Source organism: Tachypleus tridentatus, chromosome 8, assembly GCF_004210375.1.
Source record: "Tachypleus tridentatus isolate NWPU-2018 chromosome 8, ASM421037v1, whole genome shotgun sequence".
Lineage (NCBI taxonomy): Eukaryota > Metazoa > Arthropoda > Merostomata > Xiphosura > Limulidae > Tachypleus > Tachypleus tridentatus.
In genome coordinates, this window is record NC_134832.1 from 138,007,166 (window position 1) to 138,025,082 (window position 17,917).

A 17,917-nucleotide genomic window follows, 5' to 3' on the forward strand; every position below is an offset into this window, starting at 1 on the left:
ACGGAGAACTATTATTTCTTAATGTAATTTTCTGAAACATTTTACCTTTCGATAAATTAATCACAATACTCAGATTACAGTTCTTTTAAACGTTGTTACGTTTTAATAATTTAATTAAAACTTCTTGGTTACAATTTTACCTTTTAATAAGTTAATTAGAACACTGCAGTTCTCTGAAACGTTTTTACTTCGAATATTGTTTCAAAAGGATAACAAATTTAATTTTAATTAATGATTTAATATTTCTGATTTATTATTAAGTTAGCAACTTTTTTTCAGTACGTTTTGAAGAAGGCCTTGATTGTAAACATAAGTTAGTTATTTCGAGTTTAAGCAGGTCAGTGTTGTCAAATAAATACTCTCAGGAATAACCATCAGCGGTGAATTTGGTTCCTGTGTTTATACAATAACTCTTCAGTTATCGACCGTGTTAAGTATTAAGCTTATTTACAATTCCTTTAAGACGAAATTCACATTTAGCTGTAAACGTTTTACGTCGTCTTTAGTTAAAAACAAAGCTACACAATAGGCATTATAAGCCTTCAGAATTACTGCTAAGCTACTGGGAGGCAAAGATGCTGTGCCAAGGGGCTCTTTGTAGCATCGTCAAGCTTAGCATAAAGCCTGTCAAACCGCTGCCGGAAATTTATACATAAAAATAGAGATTACTAGTGATGAATACAATTACTAATTAATTAAAGGCATCCTGTGCCGAATTGTTTATTTTGTATGCTATTCATGATACTCATAAATAATATAATTATAGTTACGAATAAATAATTATCAAAACTGTATATTTTCTTAATGATTTAGAAACATACTTGATATTTCATCAGTAATTTTCCAGAGATGCTCTTTACCAGTGAAAAGGATAGAAATCGAATTAGACTTCGGTTTAGTATATTTTACGGTCACCTGATGGCGCGACAGGCCACTCGTCACTTTGTAAATAAGAGAGAAAAAAATACTAAATAGGTTGCACTTTGAATATGCAAATATAAGCATACTTCCAACACTATTATTTGAATTTGGAGTATATTGACAAAAAATCAGATATATGGCGAAAACTTTACTGGTATATTGTTCATTTGCTCAAATTTTGGGCATGCAACTCGAGAACCACTAAGAAAGATAGACTAGAAGAAAAGCAAATAGCGACACCACTAACTCTTTTACCGACAAATAATGGGATTAGCAGTCACATTATAACACCCATGCGACTTAAGTGGAAAGCGAGTTCGATCCTAGAATTCGATCCTAAGAATTGCAACTTGCGAGTGGAGCGTACTAACCACCCCGTGAAGGTTGAAGAGATAAGAAAAACAAAACGTAACAGTATCAAGATCAGGAACAACTATTTGTATGTATAAAGCTTACTTCAAACATATTTTGTTTCTTTTACTACTGTCAAATAATTATTTGTTAAATTGATAACGAAACCAGTCAAAGACTAATAATTTAAAACGGTTTGTTTGTTTGTTTTTTGAATTTCGCTCAAAGCTACACGAGAGCTATCTACGTCAGCCGTACCTAATTTTCAGTGTAAGACTAGAGGGAAAGCAGCTAGCCATCACTACCCATCGCCAACTCTTGGGCTACTCTTTTACCAACGAATAGTGGGATTGACTGTTACAATATAACACCCCACGGATCAAAGGACTAGCATGTTTGGGGTGCCGGAGATTCGAACCCGCGCCCTTCATATTACGGTCGAGTGCCTTAACCACCTGGCCATGCCGGACATGGTTTAAAACGGACAGCAATGAAATCAACAACGGATTACCTATTTTACCTGACATGCAACGAAACCAATCAGAAACTATATAATATGAAAACAAGGAAACCAAATACAGGCTAACATAACATAACGACATAACAACAAATCTAAGTAACAGTTCGTACGGGAATTCAATAGATCCTTTTCTTTACTTTTTGCTTGCAATACATAATTAATAGTGCGATTTATATGAAATCCCTTTTAAACCCAGAAATTATTAAGAATATTATAATAATATTAAAATACCTAATTTTGCTTTTTTTATCAGTCCCATTATAATAGAACATGAAACAGTGCACTCGCTATCAGTAACTAGAGCGTACCATAGCAACAGTGAATATGTGAGTCGCTTGTGTTACCATAAGGCTATAACAATACGACTACAAACCAGTTGTTGGCAGTATGGAATTTTCACTGTTCGTAATGACACTAGTTTCATTTTAGTGTTATATAGACGACGAAGTATTTGATACCCTACATTGTATGTTGGTTACCCTTATAATGTTTTTTGTCTGACGTTGTATACACTGACGACTTTAACACAGGTAAGAATAACATGTAGTTTTGTATTACTCTCTGGATAAGAAATCACTATTAATCATATTTAGTTAGTTTGTGTTCTTAATTTTAAAAGTATTTAATTTTAAAATTATATGATGAGTATTTAATTTAAATTATTTAAAGTATTTAAGTTTTAAAGTATATGAAGTATTTAATTTTAAAGAATATTCAAAGTATTTAATTTTAAAGTATTTAAAGTATTTAATTTAAAAGTATTTAAAGTATTTAATTTAAAGTATTTAAAGTATTTAATTTTAAAGTATTCAAAGTATTTAATTTTAAAGTATTTAAAGTATTTAATTTAAAGTATTTAAAGTATTTAATTTTAAAGTATTTAAAGCATTTAATTTAAAGTATTTAAAGTATTTAAATATGTCTCTGTGTAATTTTCTGAATATCATTTTTTTTCAAGTAGTTAAAAGCTCCTCAGATTTTTTTTTTCTTTCTTGAAGCTCTAAGCAGTTTGAGCCTACACTACAACCCTACTGCTCTGAGTTTTCAATACGGTAAACTTAGCACTTAGTTTGAGAATAAAGGTAAACGAAACAAAGCTTCCATAAATTGGTAGATGAAAGCTACTCATTTCACTGGCGGATTTTTTTTAAGTAGCTTGAATAATATTTGAATATTGAATGGATCACTGAAGAACAATCTGAACAATATTAAAAGTACTGACAGGATAGCTTAATAACAGTTTGAACAATATTAAAATACTGACAGGATAATTTAATAACAGTTTGAACAATATTAAAATACTGACAGAATAGCTTGATAACAGTTTGAACAATATTAAAATACTGACAGGATAGCTTAATAACAGTTTGAACAATATTAAAATACTGACAGGATAGCTTAATAACAGTTTGAACAATATTAAAATACTGATTGGATAGCAATAACAGTTTGAACAATATTAAAATACTGACAGGATAGCTTAATAACAGTTTGAACAATATTAAAATACCAGTAGGATAATGCAATAACAGTTTGAACAATATTAAAATACTGACAGGATAACTTAACCAGCTGAAAGTTTGAATGTATTAAAATACTGACTGACAGAATAGCTTAATAACAGTTTGAACAATATTTAAAATATTAAAAGTACTGACAGGATAGCTTAATAACAGTTTGAACAATATTAAAATACTGACAGGATAGCTTAATAACAGTTTGAACAATATTAAAATACTGACAGGATAATTTAATAACAATTTGAACAATATTAAAATACTGACAGAATAGCTTAATAACAGTTTGAACAATATTAAAATACTGACAGGATAGCTTAATAACAGTTTAAACAATATTAAAATACTGATTGGATAGCTTATTAACAGTTTGAACAATATTAAAATACTGACAGGATAACTTAATAACAGTTTGAACAATATTAAAATACTGACAGGATAATTTAATAACAGTTTAAACAATATTAAAATACTGATTGGATAAGCTTAATAACAGTTTGAACAATATTAAAATACTGACAGGATAAGTTAACGCAGTTTGAATGGCGCTACATTACTGACAGGATGATTTAAAAACGGTTTGACAAGCGCAAGACTACCGAAAAGATAGGTTTAGGAACAAGCCTAAACAATACCAAAATACAGAATAGTTTGAGGATGGGCTGGAGAATACTAGAATAAACAAGTAAGGATGACTTAAGAACACCTTGAACAATATTATGATACTGACAGTTTAAAGTTTTAAACTTTACTGATAGTTTAAAGTCATCATTAAAGTTGTTATATAACAGACCAAAGGAGGAATCAACCACTTCTAGTCTGTTCAAAATTCATGTTTCGAGCCTTGTAGTTGGCCTAGCACGTAAAGTTCAGTGTGCAGTTTGGTGCTAAAACAAACAACCAAATAAAATCTTCCAGATGGAATTACTCTAATATGAAATACCAATAGGTAGTGCTCAATTATACACGTAACCCAGAAGTAAGAAAAAGGATAACAACCAATACAATAATCCAACGCGAAGTCGTGTCGTAGATGAAAATTTTCGTTTTCATTACTTGTAGGGCCTGGCGTGGCCAAGCGCGTAAGGCGTGCGACTCGTAATCCGAGAGTCGCGGGTTCGCGCCCGCGTCGCGCTAAACATGCTCGCCCTCCCAGCCGTGGGGGCGTATAATGTGACGGTCAATCCCACTATTCGTTGGTAAAAGAGTAGCCCAAGAGTTGGCGGTGGGTGGTGATGACTAGCTGCCTTCCCTCTAGTCTTACACTGCTAAATTAGGGACGGCTAGCACAGATAGCCCTCGAGTAGCTTTGTGCGAAATTCCAAAACAAACAAACAAACAATCATTACTTGTATACAACACTAAAAAGTACAGGTTTTTTGGGTCAGAAATATGTAATTCTATTTCTGGAGTGTTACGTGATGGAAGGTTGCTTTAACAGTGTTATTAATCAGCTAGTTGCTAACTGAAGTGACGTTAGTAACGAATATCGACCAGTTATATTCTTACTAACAGTTAAAGGTTCAATAACCTTGTAGTGATAAATAAAAATGTCGTAAGATAAAATGAATCAGAGAAACATTTATAAAGTCCTGAAAACGATTAATAAGAAGAAAAAAATCCATCAGGGAAGGAAGGAAAAATCAGATGAATAAATATTACAATACAGATTAAGTGAGCTGGAAAAATATATTAATGTAAGGAGTATTCTAACAGGAAGGTGAAGTTAAATAAAACAGCAACTCGTATTTTGCTGTAAAATGCCTTAGATAAATATCTTCCCTTTGAAAAATAGGACAAAAATAACAAAGCGAAATAGTCATTAATATATAACATTAATAAATAATTAATTTCGAAACAAGGAATACTGGGCATTACAAATATGCCATTCCAAAAATAGACAATCGGTGTTTGATTAAAGTACGTTTTGGTTTGTTTATATTAAAATTCAGCTCTTACAAGTGGCATGAATGCCTACAAAAGTGACCTCTGTTGAGTGTTGTCACAAATACAGGAAGAGGAATCATGATTCTGAGCATGTTCAGGTGAAGAATATGAAAAAAAGCATAAAACCTGAGAGAGGTTAAAATGCCCTCACTGTAATGTACTCTTCTCATACTTTCGTAATTACAAATTAATGTAACATAATAAATAATCGAGTTTTGTTTAAAAAAAAAGAAAAACATTTATTCTGTGATTAATCTATACACTAAGAAATACTTGGAATAATTCTAGAATAAGTTATAACATGTACTTTTACCGAAGTTCTGTTTTGTTTTCCATGATTTTCTCAGACATTAGAAATATTGAAGTTAAGTTTCACGCGTGTTTTAAATATTGCATTAAGCTATTTCATCACGAACGTTCAAAATATAAAACCCTAAGCCTTTCCTCAGTAACGTGAAAATTCTCAGGGAGAATATACATAGTCTATTAACAAGTTTATATTGCACAGAGGATGTTTACTGTGCTATCTTTGTAATAAACAGTTTGTAGTTAAGCATAAAGTTACACAATCTGTGCTCTGCCCACCACGGGCATCGAAACCCCGGTTTCTAGCTTTATAAGTCCGTAGACATTCCGCTGTGTCACTTTGGGGCTCTCGCGATCTTACTCAAGGTTTATGTAATAGACTTAAGGAGAGGTGCCTAATTAGTAGTATCACCTGCCAAGTCTTGGGCTATTGTTGACTGACAGAAGTATGTGATTTAAACGTCATTTTTATAGCGCTCCCAAGGCGCCAAATTGCGAAGAATATTTTTACAGCAACGTGCCGTGAACCATTAATCCTATGATTCACAGACCGAGCACACTAATCATTAGAACACACTCGGTCTTTAATAAAGTAATAACGGAAGTAAACAAAACTTATTTTGACCTCTATAGTACAATACTTAGGTAAATTATAAGTTTGTTAGTTAAGTTCAGTCCTCTGATACGACCTGTTTTACAGTGTTGCTGGCCTGGCATGGCCAAGCGCGTAAGGCGATGCGACTCGTAATCTGAGGGTCGCGGGTTCGCGCCCGCGTCGCGCTAAACATGCTTGCCCTCCCAGCCGTGGGGGCGTATAATGTGACGGTCAATCCCACTATTCGTTGGTAAAAGAGTAGCCCAAGAGTTGGCGGTGGGTGGTGATGACTAGCTGCCTTCCCTCTAGTCTTACACTGCTAAATTAGGGACGGCTTGCACAGATAGCCCTCGAGTAGCTTTGTGCGAAATTCCAAAAAACAAAACAAACAATTACAGTGTTGCTAAAAGGCAGTGAGAAAGTTATAACTAGTCGCGAGACACACAAAGGAATTTAAGCTCTGGAGAGAGTTAATATATTTGAGTAAACTGGGAGTAACAAAGAGAAATTTAAGTGGTTACATATCCACTTGTTTAGTGGTAGGTACTCACAATGTATTTCATTTATTTATGTTGACACGTCATTACAAATGCGCAATATGACAGACAAATGAAGGTTAAGATTTGTTTTTGCGCAGTACAACTACTTTTGAAATGCAATAATAAATTTAATTGAAATATGTAGTGTTTTTGTTTGTATAAATAACAATAAGTTTGATCAGTTTGTTTGTTTTGGAATTCGTGCCAAGCAGCTACACGAGAGCTACCTACGCTAGTTGTTCCTAATTCAACTGTGTAAGACTAGAAGGAAGGCAGCTAATCATTATTATCCACCGCCAACTCTTGGGCTACTTTTTTTACCAACGAATAGAGTGATTGACCGTAATATTATAATGCCCCCAAGACTGAAAGGGCGAACATGTTTGGTGTGATGGGGATTCGAACTCGCGATCCTCAGGTTACGAGTCGAGTGCCCTAACCACCAGGCTATGGCGGGCCCTATTTTTATCAGAGAAATCTCTGTATTTGGAACGAAGCTAAAACTCAAACTGGCCGTCAGTATCGGTAACGGCCCGGCATGGCCAGATGGGTTAAGGCGTTCGACTCTTTCGCGGGTTTGAATCCCCATCACCCCAAATATGTTCGCCCTTTCAGCCGTGGGGGCGTTATAATGTTACGATCAATCCCACTATTCGTTAGTAAAAAAAAAGTAGCCCAAGAGTTAGCGGTGGATGATGATGACTAGTGGCCTTCCTTCTAGTCTTACCTTGCTAAATTAGGGACGGCTAGCGCAGATAGCCCCTGTGCAGCTTTGCGCGAAATTCAAACACAAAACAAAAAACAAACACAGTATATATATTTGATTAAACAAGAGGGAATTCTCAATACTCGCGGAACTTGAAATTCTTTGAGGAGAGATTAAGGTAAATTAATCTATGAAACCCTTCCTCTATATTTATTAGCTAAATTAACACTCAAGCTTTCTCTAATAGTTGACTATTCTTCGTCAGGGGAACATAGCTAATGAAATATACATTTCTCACTTTCTTGCTTATAATACCTCCCATTAGCACAGCAGTATATCCGCGGACTTCAAACACTAGAAATAGAGTTTCAATACTCGTGGTGGGCAGAGCATAGATAGCCCACTGTGTAGTTTTGTGCTTAATTACAAACAGTCTTACTCACAAAGAATAAAATACATTTTTTTCGTCAGTTGAGCCCTCTCTCTTATATCGATGTTTCATCTTTATTCTTAACTGCTAGCTAAGAATTTATTCCAAACAATTTAGGGATTTATTTAGTGTAGTAATAAAGCTGTAATTTGTTTCGCGAAAAAAATTAATATATTACTTCAAAATGTTTGTTTGTAATTAAGCAAAAGCTACACAAGGGACTATCTGCTCTGCCCATCACGAGTATCGAAACCCGGTTTATAGCGCTGTAGCAATCCGCAGACATGCCGCCGTGCCACTGAGAGGTATTTTAAAATGATTTTCACTGTTCATCAAAAAATCGCAGTATGAATACGTTATTCTATAATTTTCCAAATTTGTATTACTACTTATTCTTCCAGTATCTAGACTTTTCCATAGTTCGTATTATAGATTTCACATCACACTATCTTAAGCTTGTAAACGTTTTGGAACGCTTTTAGTCGGACACCATTGTTAAAAGTAACATAGATTGTTTCTGTTCTTTTTTAATATATATATATAAAAAAAACATAAGCAAATATTATACTAAAAACAAAACCGAAACCACGTCTTAAACTCATCTAACTATTAAAGCGACTGGAATGTTTCCAGCTGTAGAAAATCGAGTATAGTTACAGATGATGATAAGAGTGTTGAGTGTGACCCATGATCGATGGTTTTAGGATACACTCGAAATGTAGATCAAGTTACGATAAATCCAATGTTGTATAATATCTGAAAGTTTTTTTTTATGTTGCTTATTGAGGACCTGAACAATCGAAAAGTAATCTTAATACAGGTCGATGAATATTTTAACCAAATCACATATTTGTTGAAACAAATGTAAAGAAAGTTATCTAGAAAGCTCATTTCAGTGAAAGCAACATTAGTTTTTAGTTATTCTTGCAGTTTACATTAGTGATTCCTATTTTAATTAATAAATTTTTAGTCTTAGTTAAAATAACCAGGTGACGTCACTGTACGTGATATGAGAATATTCAAATTATCTTTAACCCTAGTTACTGGCAATCATACTTACTCATCATATTCATATTATCCTTAACCCTAGTTACTGGCAATCATACTTACTCATCATATTCATATTATTCTTAACCCTAGTTACTGGCAATCGTACTTACTCATCATATTCATATTATCCTTAACCCTAGTTACTGGCAATCATACTTACTCATCATATTCAAATTATCCTTAACCCTAGTTACTGGCAATCATACTTACTAATCATATTCATATTATTCTTAACCCTAGTTACTGGCCTTATACTTACTCATCATATTCAAATTATCTTTAACCCTACTTACTGGTAATCATACTGACTCATTAATTTATCTAACTATAGATAAGAAATTTTGTTTTGTTTAACTGCACCATAAGAAAGGTTTTCGAAAAATATGTATTATATCTAGATTACTTGGTAAATTCCTTTTTACTATTACATCTAAGAAAGGCAAGCTATTATTTTTCTCAATTTCATAAGTAAATTGTATAGATGTTTCTATAGTATTCAGATAGCAGGCAAACTCAATGCTTTATTACCATATCTCCACAACAAGAAAGTGTTATCTACATATTTTAATCCGAATATCAGGTTTATATTTTGCATTATTTATGACTATGGTTTAAAATACAACCTTATACAAGTCATACAACAACAGCGAAAGTGGCGATCCTATAACTAATCCTTTAATTTGACTCTAAACATAATTGTTTATTTTTAAAAATGAATCTTTCACACAGTTCTTTCTTAAATTAAGTATAACTTCAACTGCTGGAGTTTTATTTTTTTATTTTATTCATGCCAGCCCGGCATGACCAAGTGGGTTAAGGCGTTCGATTCCTAATCTAAGGGTCGCGGGTTCGAATCCCCGTCGCAACAATGATGCTCGCCCTTTCAGCCGTGGGGGCGTTATAAGTTACGATTAATCTTCTATTCGTTGGTAAATATTAGCCTAAAGGTGGTGATGACTAGCTGCCTTCCCTCTAGTCTTACACTTCTAAATTAGGGACGGCTAGCTCAGATAGCCCTCGTGTTGCTTTCCACGAAATTTCAAATATCAATGAAACATACTTTATTCTCAAAAAAACTTAATAGCACCTTCTACGGGAGCTTTCGTAAACAACGATATTATGTCAAAGATACAAACAACTCGTTTTTAATTAGTTCTATATTTAAAATTTTACCTACAAATTCTGGGTATTTTTTAAACTATATATTTATTTTTATTTCTCAAAACGAATATTTTTTAGCCATTTGATATGACGACGCTATTGGCCTATAATTTTTATTCATTTTATGTATCTTTGGAAGTGCATAACATATTGTAGAAATAAAACTAGCTGGATTTACCTTTGTTCTCTAAACCACTTAAAGTTAAATAGTTTTTATCATTCGTTTTTTACTGATTCATAATACTTACTTCTACGGTTATGCTTAAGTTTTTCCTAAGTACCCTCCTCTAATAGACTTTCAGCTCCTTTAATATAGTCACATTTATTAAGTATTACAATTGTCTTCTTTTATCTGTTTAACAATTAATAATATGTTTCTCTTAACGATTTTATGACCTTCGTATCAGTATTTTATTTAGTTACGATCGGGTTAAAATTGTCTACAAGTTTTTGACATTCAGTTCTAATTACGTTTTTACAGTTCTCAAAGTTTACAGTTATCCAAGTTAGTTTTTATATCTGTTATCAGTTCTTCATATTTAAACTCGATAAGTTACAAGCACATCCTAATCCTTTATTTAACATATCTTTATTACTAAGAATTACTTCTAAGTTATTTAGAAATTTGGGATATTCTGAAAAAAACTTGTATAAGCTTCAACTCGATTATTTAACTTAGTGTCTTCATTTTCGTTCTCGTTGTTACTCTGTTGTGTTACTCACAGTATGCCTCTCCCAATGACACAGTGGTATTTGTACGGACTTATAACGCTCTAATCCGGGTTTCGATACCCGTGGTGGGCAGAGAACTCATTGTGTAGTTTTGATCCCTAATAACAAAGACAATATGTTAAATTTTGTCCATTCTCTGCAGTCATGGTCATAATGCTTTTCTTTTGAATAGACGATCCGAAGACATTGAAAACGAGTCCCAAAATGACGAAGCCAAACAACATTGTGTGAAGGAACAAACACAGCTAATCAGTATTGGAATGTTCCTGATGGTCGTATTGGCCTCTTGTTGGGTGAGCGTCGCTCATTTGCTCAATTCCACCTATATAAATAACGTCTACGTCAGAGTGTTGGTGCCTAATTCATCAAGTCCAGCTGGTAACGAAAAGGACAGTTCTGCTATTGCACATACATCTACGATGACGTCATCCTCCTACGATGCGCCCTTATTTACTACCTGGTTTTGTGCAATTTGGAATGCTTTCTTCTTCCCGATTTATATGGGAGCGAGGCTTTGCTCACGTACGCCACCAACTGCTTGCAGCAAAGTGCTAAAGTAAGCTAAACCATTAACTACGTGTTTATGATATTTATGTCGAAGCTGAAAACAATAGCAGTTTGTACGTAATAAAGTTCTTTAGCTCACTTACTTTCATAATATCGGAAAGTAACCACAAATCAGAAAAGGCAGTCAAAGGAGACCTCAGGGGACCTGGCCCCCTGAAAATGCATGAATATTGATCACATATTATTTTTTGGGTTTCTTCCCATACTACGTCTTGTGTCATTCAATAAAACGTCTTTTACACTTGATTTGATTTAATGACAATTTAAATAAAAATTTAGATCAACTTCAACTTTTTAATTTATTGGCTTCCCTGAACATCTCCTCTCTTCCCCCCTCCTCCCCCAACGACTGTAAAACCTGACTATGCCAAATACATTTACATTATTTCTTTTTCACAGCTGTGTTGGAGGGTTGTATCCAAACCCAACTAAAGCTATATTACTGTCAATATATTAACCTAACCAGGATGGAAGAAGGGGTAAGTGCCATTCCACTTCAAACATATTTAACAAAATGACTTCCCACGTTCTTCACTTTCCTCTTCTTATTAAGCCCAACATGGCCAGGTGGTTAAGGCACTTGACTCGTAATCTGAGGGTCTCGGGTTCGAATCCCCATCATACCAAACATGCTCACCATTTCAGCCGTGGGGCGTTATAATGTTACAGTTAATTCAAATATTGGTTACTAAAGAGTCGCCCAAAATTGGTGGTGGATGTTGGTGACTACTTGCTTTCCATCTAGTCTCACACTGCTAAATTTTGGACGACGACTAGCGCAGATAGCTTTGCGCGAAATTCAAACAAATCACACCAAAAATTTTCGAATTTACGGTTGTCAATCATCCTCCACTTTTAAGAAAATTAAGTGCGCGTGGCTGCCAAACTATTTGTTAAATTGTTACCATAATTTCAAAGACTATATTTTTACAACCAACTATAGCGTATCATGTCATTATTTTATGTTTTCTATTTCAAAGCCTGCGTACTTAGAATCAATGACACTTTATCACTATCTTTTGTTTTCTATTTCAGGGGCTGTACATTTATAGTCAGCTACAAGTATTAATGCGTTTTCACTTCTTTTTTTTTTTACAGAGTGTGTCGAAGGGTTTCGAGAGAAAGGTTTTACCGTTGTCCAGTTCCTTGGCCGCTGCGGACTCTTCTGTCTGCTGTGGGTCATCTCAAACTACATGTTTATCCATTCATTAAGAATCCTTGACACAACTGTCGTAGTTGCTTTGTATTCTTCAACCGTCTCTTTTGTGTATTTGCTATCTTGGGTTGTGCTTCATGAACAATTTATTGGAATTAGGGTTAGTATATTAATCAACTTACCATCTTTAAGGTTAGTATATTCATCAACTTGCCACATTTAGTGTTAGTATATTCATCAACTTACCATCTTTAAGGTTTATATTCACCAACTTATCATCTTTAGAGTTAGTATGTTCATTAACTTACCATCTTTAGTGTTAGTATATTCATCAACTTACCATCTTTAAGGTTAATATATTCATCAACTTATCATCTTTAGTGTTAGTATATTCATCAACTTTCCATCTTTAGGGTTAGTATATTCATCAACTTACCATCTTTTCGATTTTCACTAACCGAATTCCGTGTCCATACTAATTTTTATTATAGCAGTGCTACTTAGGTGTTTAACGTGAAGTTGAAACTGATTGTTGTTGCACTGGCTAATACGCACCTGAGGAGATTAATACACACCAGTTGAGGAGGTATAAAATACAGCTTTACACTTCTAACTGTTTAATGTGTAAACATATCATTGTAACTGAAAGTTTTTTTACCTTCTTGTTTTCTTTGGAAATATATCACCAGTTCATGTATATTTGTTTTTCTTAGATAGTGGCTGTGATCTTGTGCAATACAGGTATTTCACTCTTGGCTTACATGGATGGAACTTCCAGAACTATAACACTAGGGGGCGTTATTCTAGCATCAGCATCAGCTGTTGGCTCTGCAGTATATAAGGTTAGTAAAGCACTATGATTTGATCATTTTAACAATTTCTAATTGATATTAAATCTCAAAATTATTTAGTCAGCAAGACTTAGAGGGATTAAGGAAGACATGATTATAAATATATATGTGTGTGTGTGTAGCGGAACCATTATGTCTCGTTAGTGCTAATGATAGGATCTACACGTTCGTATTAAATGAGGAATATGATCATAAAGATACTGGGAAAAATATACACAGGAATATATGAGGATATCATGTTCGATAATGATCATTGATATGTTCTGAATAGTTAATATTTCCTGGACTTACTCCGCTCACTTTAGAAATGGCGTTACAATAGAGTTACAATAGAGTTTCGAGCATTCATTTTCTTTAACAGTTTTCCTTCAGAAACTCTCATTAAACTTTATTCTAATAAATATTGAAGGTTACTTTATTTCGATAAAGTGCGCTGGTACAAACGTTAAATCCTCGCATAATGTGGGCGTTGGTAAAACGACACCACCTTCTAGAATATTGTGTATCACAATAGTAGTCGTTTTCTGTATTTTAAAATTTTCGTGCGAAGCTTCACGTGTTTTTGTATACACAGAGCCGTTTGCAGTTTAAATTGGACTGATACATTGTCGGAAAGGAATCGACTCAACAGCTCTCACCAGCAACTCTTCAGCTACTATGTCTGACCGAATGGTGGGATTTGACCTTCACTTTTATAACGCACCCATGTCCTCAAAGTGCGAGCGATTTTTTTTGTGTCGTAACGGGTTTCAAACATTGAACTTCTGAATTCACAGTTCAGGCACGTTAACCAACAGCCGATAGCGTGCTAGCTCGATTTTCAGAACATCTAATGCACTTAGATATTTTTTAATAGAAGCTAGCATATAGTTTTTCCGAAGGATTTTTTTTGGGGGGGGGATTTGAATCCATTTGTGTTAGTTTTCAAACTTTATCTGTCGAGTTTAACGTTTTAAAGAAATGGATAAACAAAATATCCACCAGAAAACAGGACGAAACATAAGTTACAATGTTTAAAAATCATTTAAACATTCTTGTCCCAATGATTTTAAGGAATCAAATCAAATTTCTCATTTATTAAATCTTATGGCAACGTTTTGACCTTCAAAATACAACAAAATGAATTGACGGAAAAAATAAAGCTCCAAGTTATTATTTCAAAATAATAATGTTAATTTAATAAGAGATACTTTATGATATGTGTGTGTGTTTTTCGTATAGAAAAGTCACATTGGGCTATCTGGTGAGTACTTTACTATACCTTTAATCATTAAGCCGTAATAAAGATGCAGTTACATAACATTATCTTATGGTATCTTAGTTCATTTAACTTAATGAAAAAAGTTCTAGATTCTATATAAGTGCATTTTAAAGAAAACTTGATTATAAAAGGTGTAACAAAATACCTCTTAACGAATTAGATGGTATTACTGTTTTGATGTACTAATACGGCGCCTTCTTCTTGGTGGCCATTTTGTTAGGATTCAGCTTGAAGGTAAGGTAAAACATTGCTCTAGGTTGTAAGAAACGTGCAATTTGGATTCAATATTCCAAAAATACGGGCATATCAGAGCTTAAAACGTTTTTCTATGACAGTAGTATGCAAAATTAGCTCTCCTTCCGTGTTCTGGTGGCCATTTTGTTTTGTTTGGTTAAGTTTGGTACACAGAAGTGGATTCCGCACTCCTAAGTTCCTTATAAAAAAGTACCCGTGAACTTTTACTCAAAAATCTCTGAACGTTCTTATAGAGACACATTTTTTTCACATTTGAAACTACTCTGTAGTACGTTGATGTTGAAATCGTGATAAGTTTTTGTTTGTTTCAGTATTTCACGCAAAGCTACTCGAGGGCCATCTGCGCTCGCCGTCCCTAATTTAGCAGTGTAAGACTAGAGGGAAGGCAGCTAGTTATCACCACCCACCGCCAACTCTTGGGCTACTCTTTTACTTACGAATAGTGGGATTGACCGAAACATTATAACACCCTCACGGTTGAAAGGGTGAGCATGTTTGGTGTGAGGGGGATTCGAACCCGCGCATGATAAGTCTTAGCATGTTTTAAGTGTTTCAGTCACAGTACATTTCATTTGGTAGGTGTTCAAAGTATGACGTGTTTCAACAGATATTATATATATTATTATGGTAGGTGTTCAAAGTATGACGTGTTTCAACGGATATTATATATATTATTATGGTAGGTGTTCAGATATTATATATATTAAAGTTCAAAGTATGACGTGTTTCAACAGATATTATATATATTATTATATAATTTCATTTTCAAATTGTTTATTTTCGTCTCAAACTAGCTACAATTAATTGTTCAAATGATCAAGTAATTTGATATTTTGTCGGATGACACTGAGTAATTTTACGCAAATTTATAACAGAAGTTCTGCGTTGGTTTCACTAGTATAATTAGCTCTTCTTGAAGGGACATTATAAAATTTAGTCACCAGAACATGCTCTACTAGAATAATTAGTAATTGTACGTTGCTTTTGCAGTGTCTACGTAACATAAACTATATTTTAATTTGTAGGTATTTTTCAAGAAGTTCATAGGCGAGGTGACCTTTGGTCAGCTTTCTCTGTTTTTCACTCTTATTGGTTTATTAGACGCTTTTCTGATATGGCCTCTTTTTGTCGGCTTATATTTCACTCATGTTGAAACCATATTTTGGAATCAACTTCCATGGCCTTTACTAGGTGGCGCTGCATCCCTATCATTGGGTAAGTTTCGTAATTTATTGTGTTACTTAATGTCAAGGTTTATTAGCATTAAAATTACTTTTTCTCTTAGGAAGGTCTTAGAATAATCTCGTTAAAAGGTATTTCATTAATTTTATATAGTGTTCAAACGATCATTCGATTTAAAATCCTTTGGCTTTTACCGGGTGATGTTGCGTAATTCTTAGTAAATATATATTCTATGGATCATTATTTTTATATGTAACTTCAGCATAGCGAAATTTTATTTTGTTTTTAATGGCTCTTCTCGTATTTTCATAAGTTTTGATCCTTTTATATGGATACATATAATTTCACACTTCTGGTGAGCTGGAAGTATTGTGATTTTTTATTTGAAATATTTGTTATCTGGAATCAGGCAATTTTGTTTTGTTTTGTTTGGGAAAATAATATTGAGTATTGAAAATATATCTCAAACAACCACGAAACAAGAGTCGGAGTTTGTTTTCATGCTGTACTGTAACACATGATGTAATTAGATATTAAATTACTAATGTTTAACAGAAAAGATCTGCAAGTACATTTGATTTTAACTGAGAGTCTTCGTATCTCACTTCACGTTACTTTTAAATGAAAAGTCAAGGTATATAGATACTTATGGATATTGTAGCACGTGCCACGTGATATCTGAGACAGAGTAGCTGTACAAACAACTCTTAAAAATATCTTGCTTTTATTTTCAAACACTTCTGAGTTCGCTTAACGAAAATTCTGCCCGGCTGAATGTTTTACTGTAGTTTCAATTTAAAAAAACGGTTAACATCATTGTACCAATTTAGTCTGAATTTTTTTTTTCAGTGGCCAATCTTTTAACCAACTTTGGAGTCTTATGGACGTACGATGTATTTTTAACCCTTGGTCTAATCTTGGCAGTTCCGGTTTCAGCAGGTCAGTTTTCATAATAACAAGTAAAAAGATCTGTGGATAACTAAACTTATTAAAAGCTGCTGTTTGCTATAGTGAAACTCGTGTACTTCCAAATGTGTTATTTCTTCTTTTTTTTATTTTAGTTATTGATATCCGGGTGTATGGAGTGGTATTCAGAGGTATGAAACTGGTAGGAGTTATCCTCATTGATATCGGCTTCCTGCTAGTACTGTCACCCAGCAACTGGCCCGAATACCTCAATAAGATATTATTGGCACGAAAGAGAACCTACAGGAAAGAACCCGAAAAACAGCTAGAGGTGGAGCAGTCTAAAGGTCAAAGGTCACGCCTGAGGACTCTCAGTGGACACGTGAAATAAATTTTATTTAACATGAAAATCTATTTTAAAAAATGTAAGAGGTACAGGCGTGACAATGTTTATCAAAGTGTATTGTTGCATAAATTTCAAAGTAACCATTTAACAACTAAGTAACAGCCTGTCTGTCACTGACTTTAACTGCCTTTCTCTCAAATATTGCGATCATCAAACTCTTTCGATTGATCACTTTACCTGCTAGATAAAGTTACTGATGATTTGACTTTGATAAACTTTTCAAAGAAACGGAATGGAGAACGTTTTACTACTTGTAATTTCAAAGCTGTTTTTTCTTTCCACGAAAAGAAATAAGGTTTCGTTTCAGGATGACTTTCCACTTTGCTCAACTAATTTTGTAAGGAAAGCACAAAGAGAAAGAGCAGAGGATACAGTTTCTTCTCTGATTACCTTTTTCGTTTCACCACATGAGAACAGGAAGTATTTGTACAGATTCTATTTTAAAGGTACAAGAATTTCACTTTATACTTTATCTGGGTGAGGTTCATACTTTATCTTGTTGAGGTTCATACTTTATCTGGGTGAGGCTCATACTTTATCTGGGTGAGGTTCATACTT

General features: G+C 33.8%; 1 protein-coding gene across 1 annotated transcript in view; it reads left to right on the top strand.

Moving 5' to 3' along the window:
* Positions 1-17,917, top strand: part of LOC143224027 (solute carrier family 35 member F3-like) — a 33,746-nt gene extending 15,829 nt beyond the window's left edge. Inside the window, exons 5-11 of the mRNA XM_076452489.1 lie at positions 280-337; positions 10,918-11,297; positions 12,441-12,658; positions 13,212-13,340; positions 15,891-16,080; positions 16,897-16,986; positions 17,109-17,917. Of these exons, the coding sequence (XP_076308604.1) occupies positions 280-337; positions 10,918-11,297; positions 12,441-12,658; positions 13,212-13,340; positions 15,891-16,080; positions 16,897-16,986; positions 17,109-17,344 (1,301 nt within the window). The 3' untranslated portion in view covers positions 17,345-17,917. The remainder of the gene's footprint in view (positions 1-279; positions 338-10,917; positions 11,298-12,440; positions 12,659-13,211; positions 13,341-15,890; positions 16,081-16,896; positions 16,987-17,108) is intronic.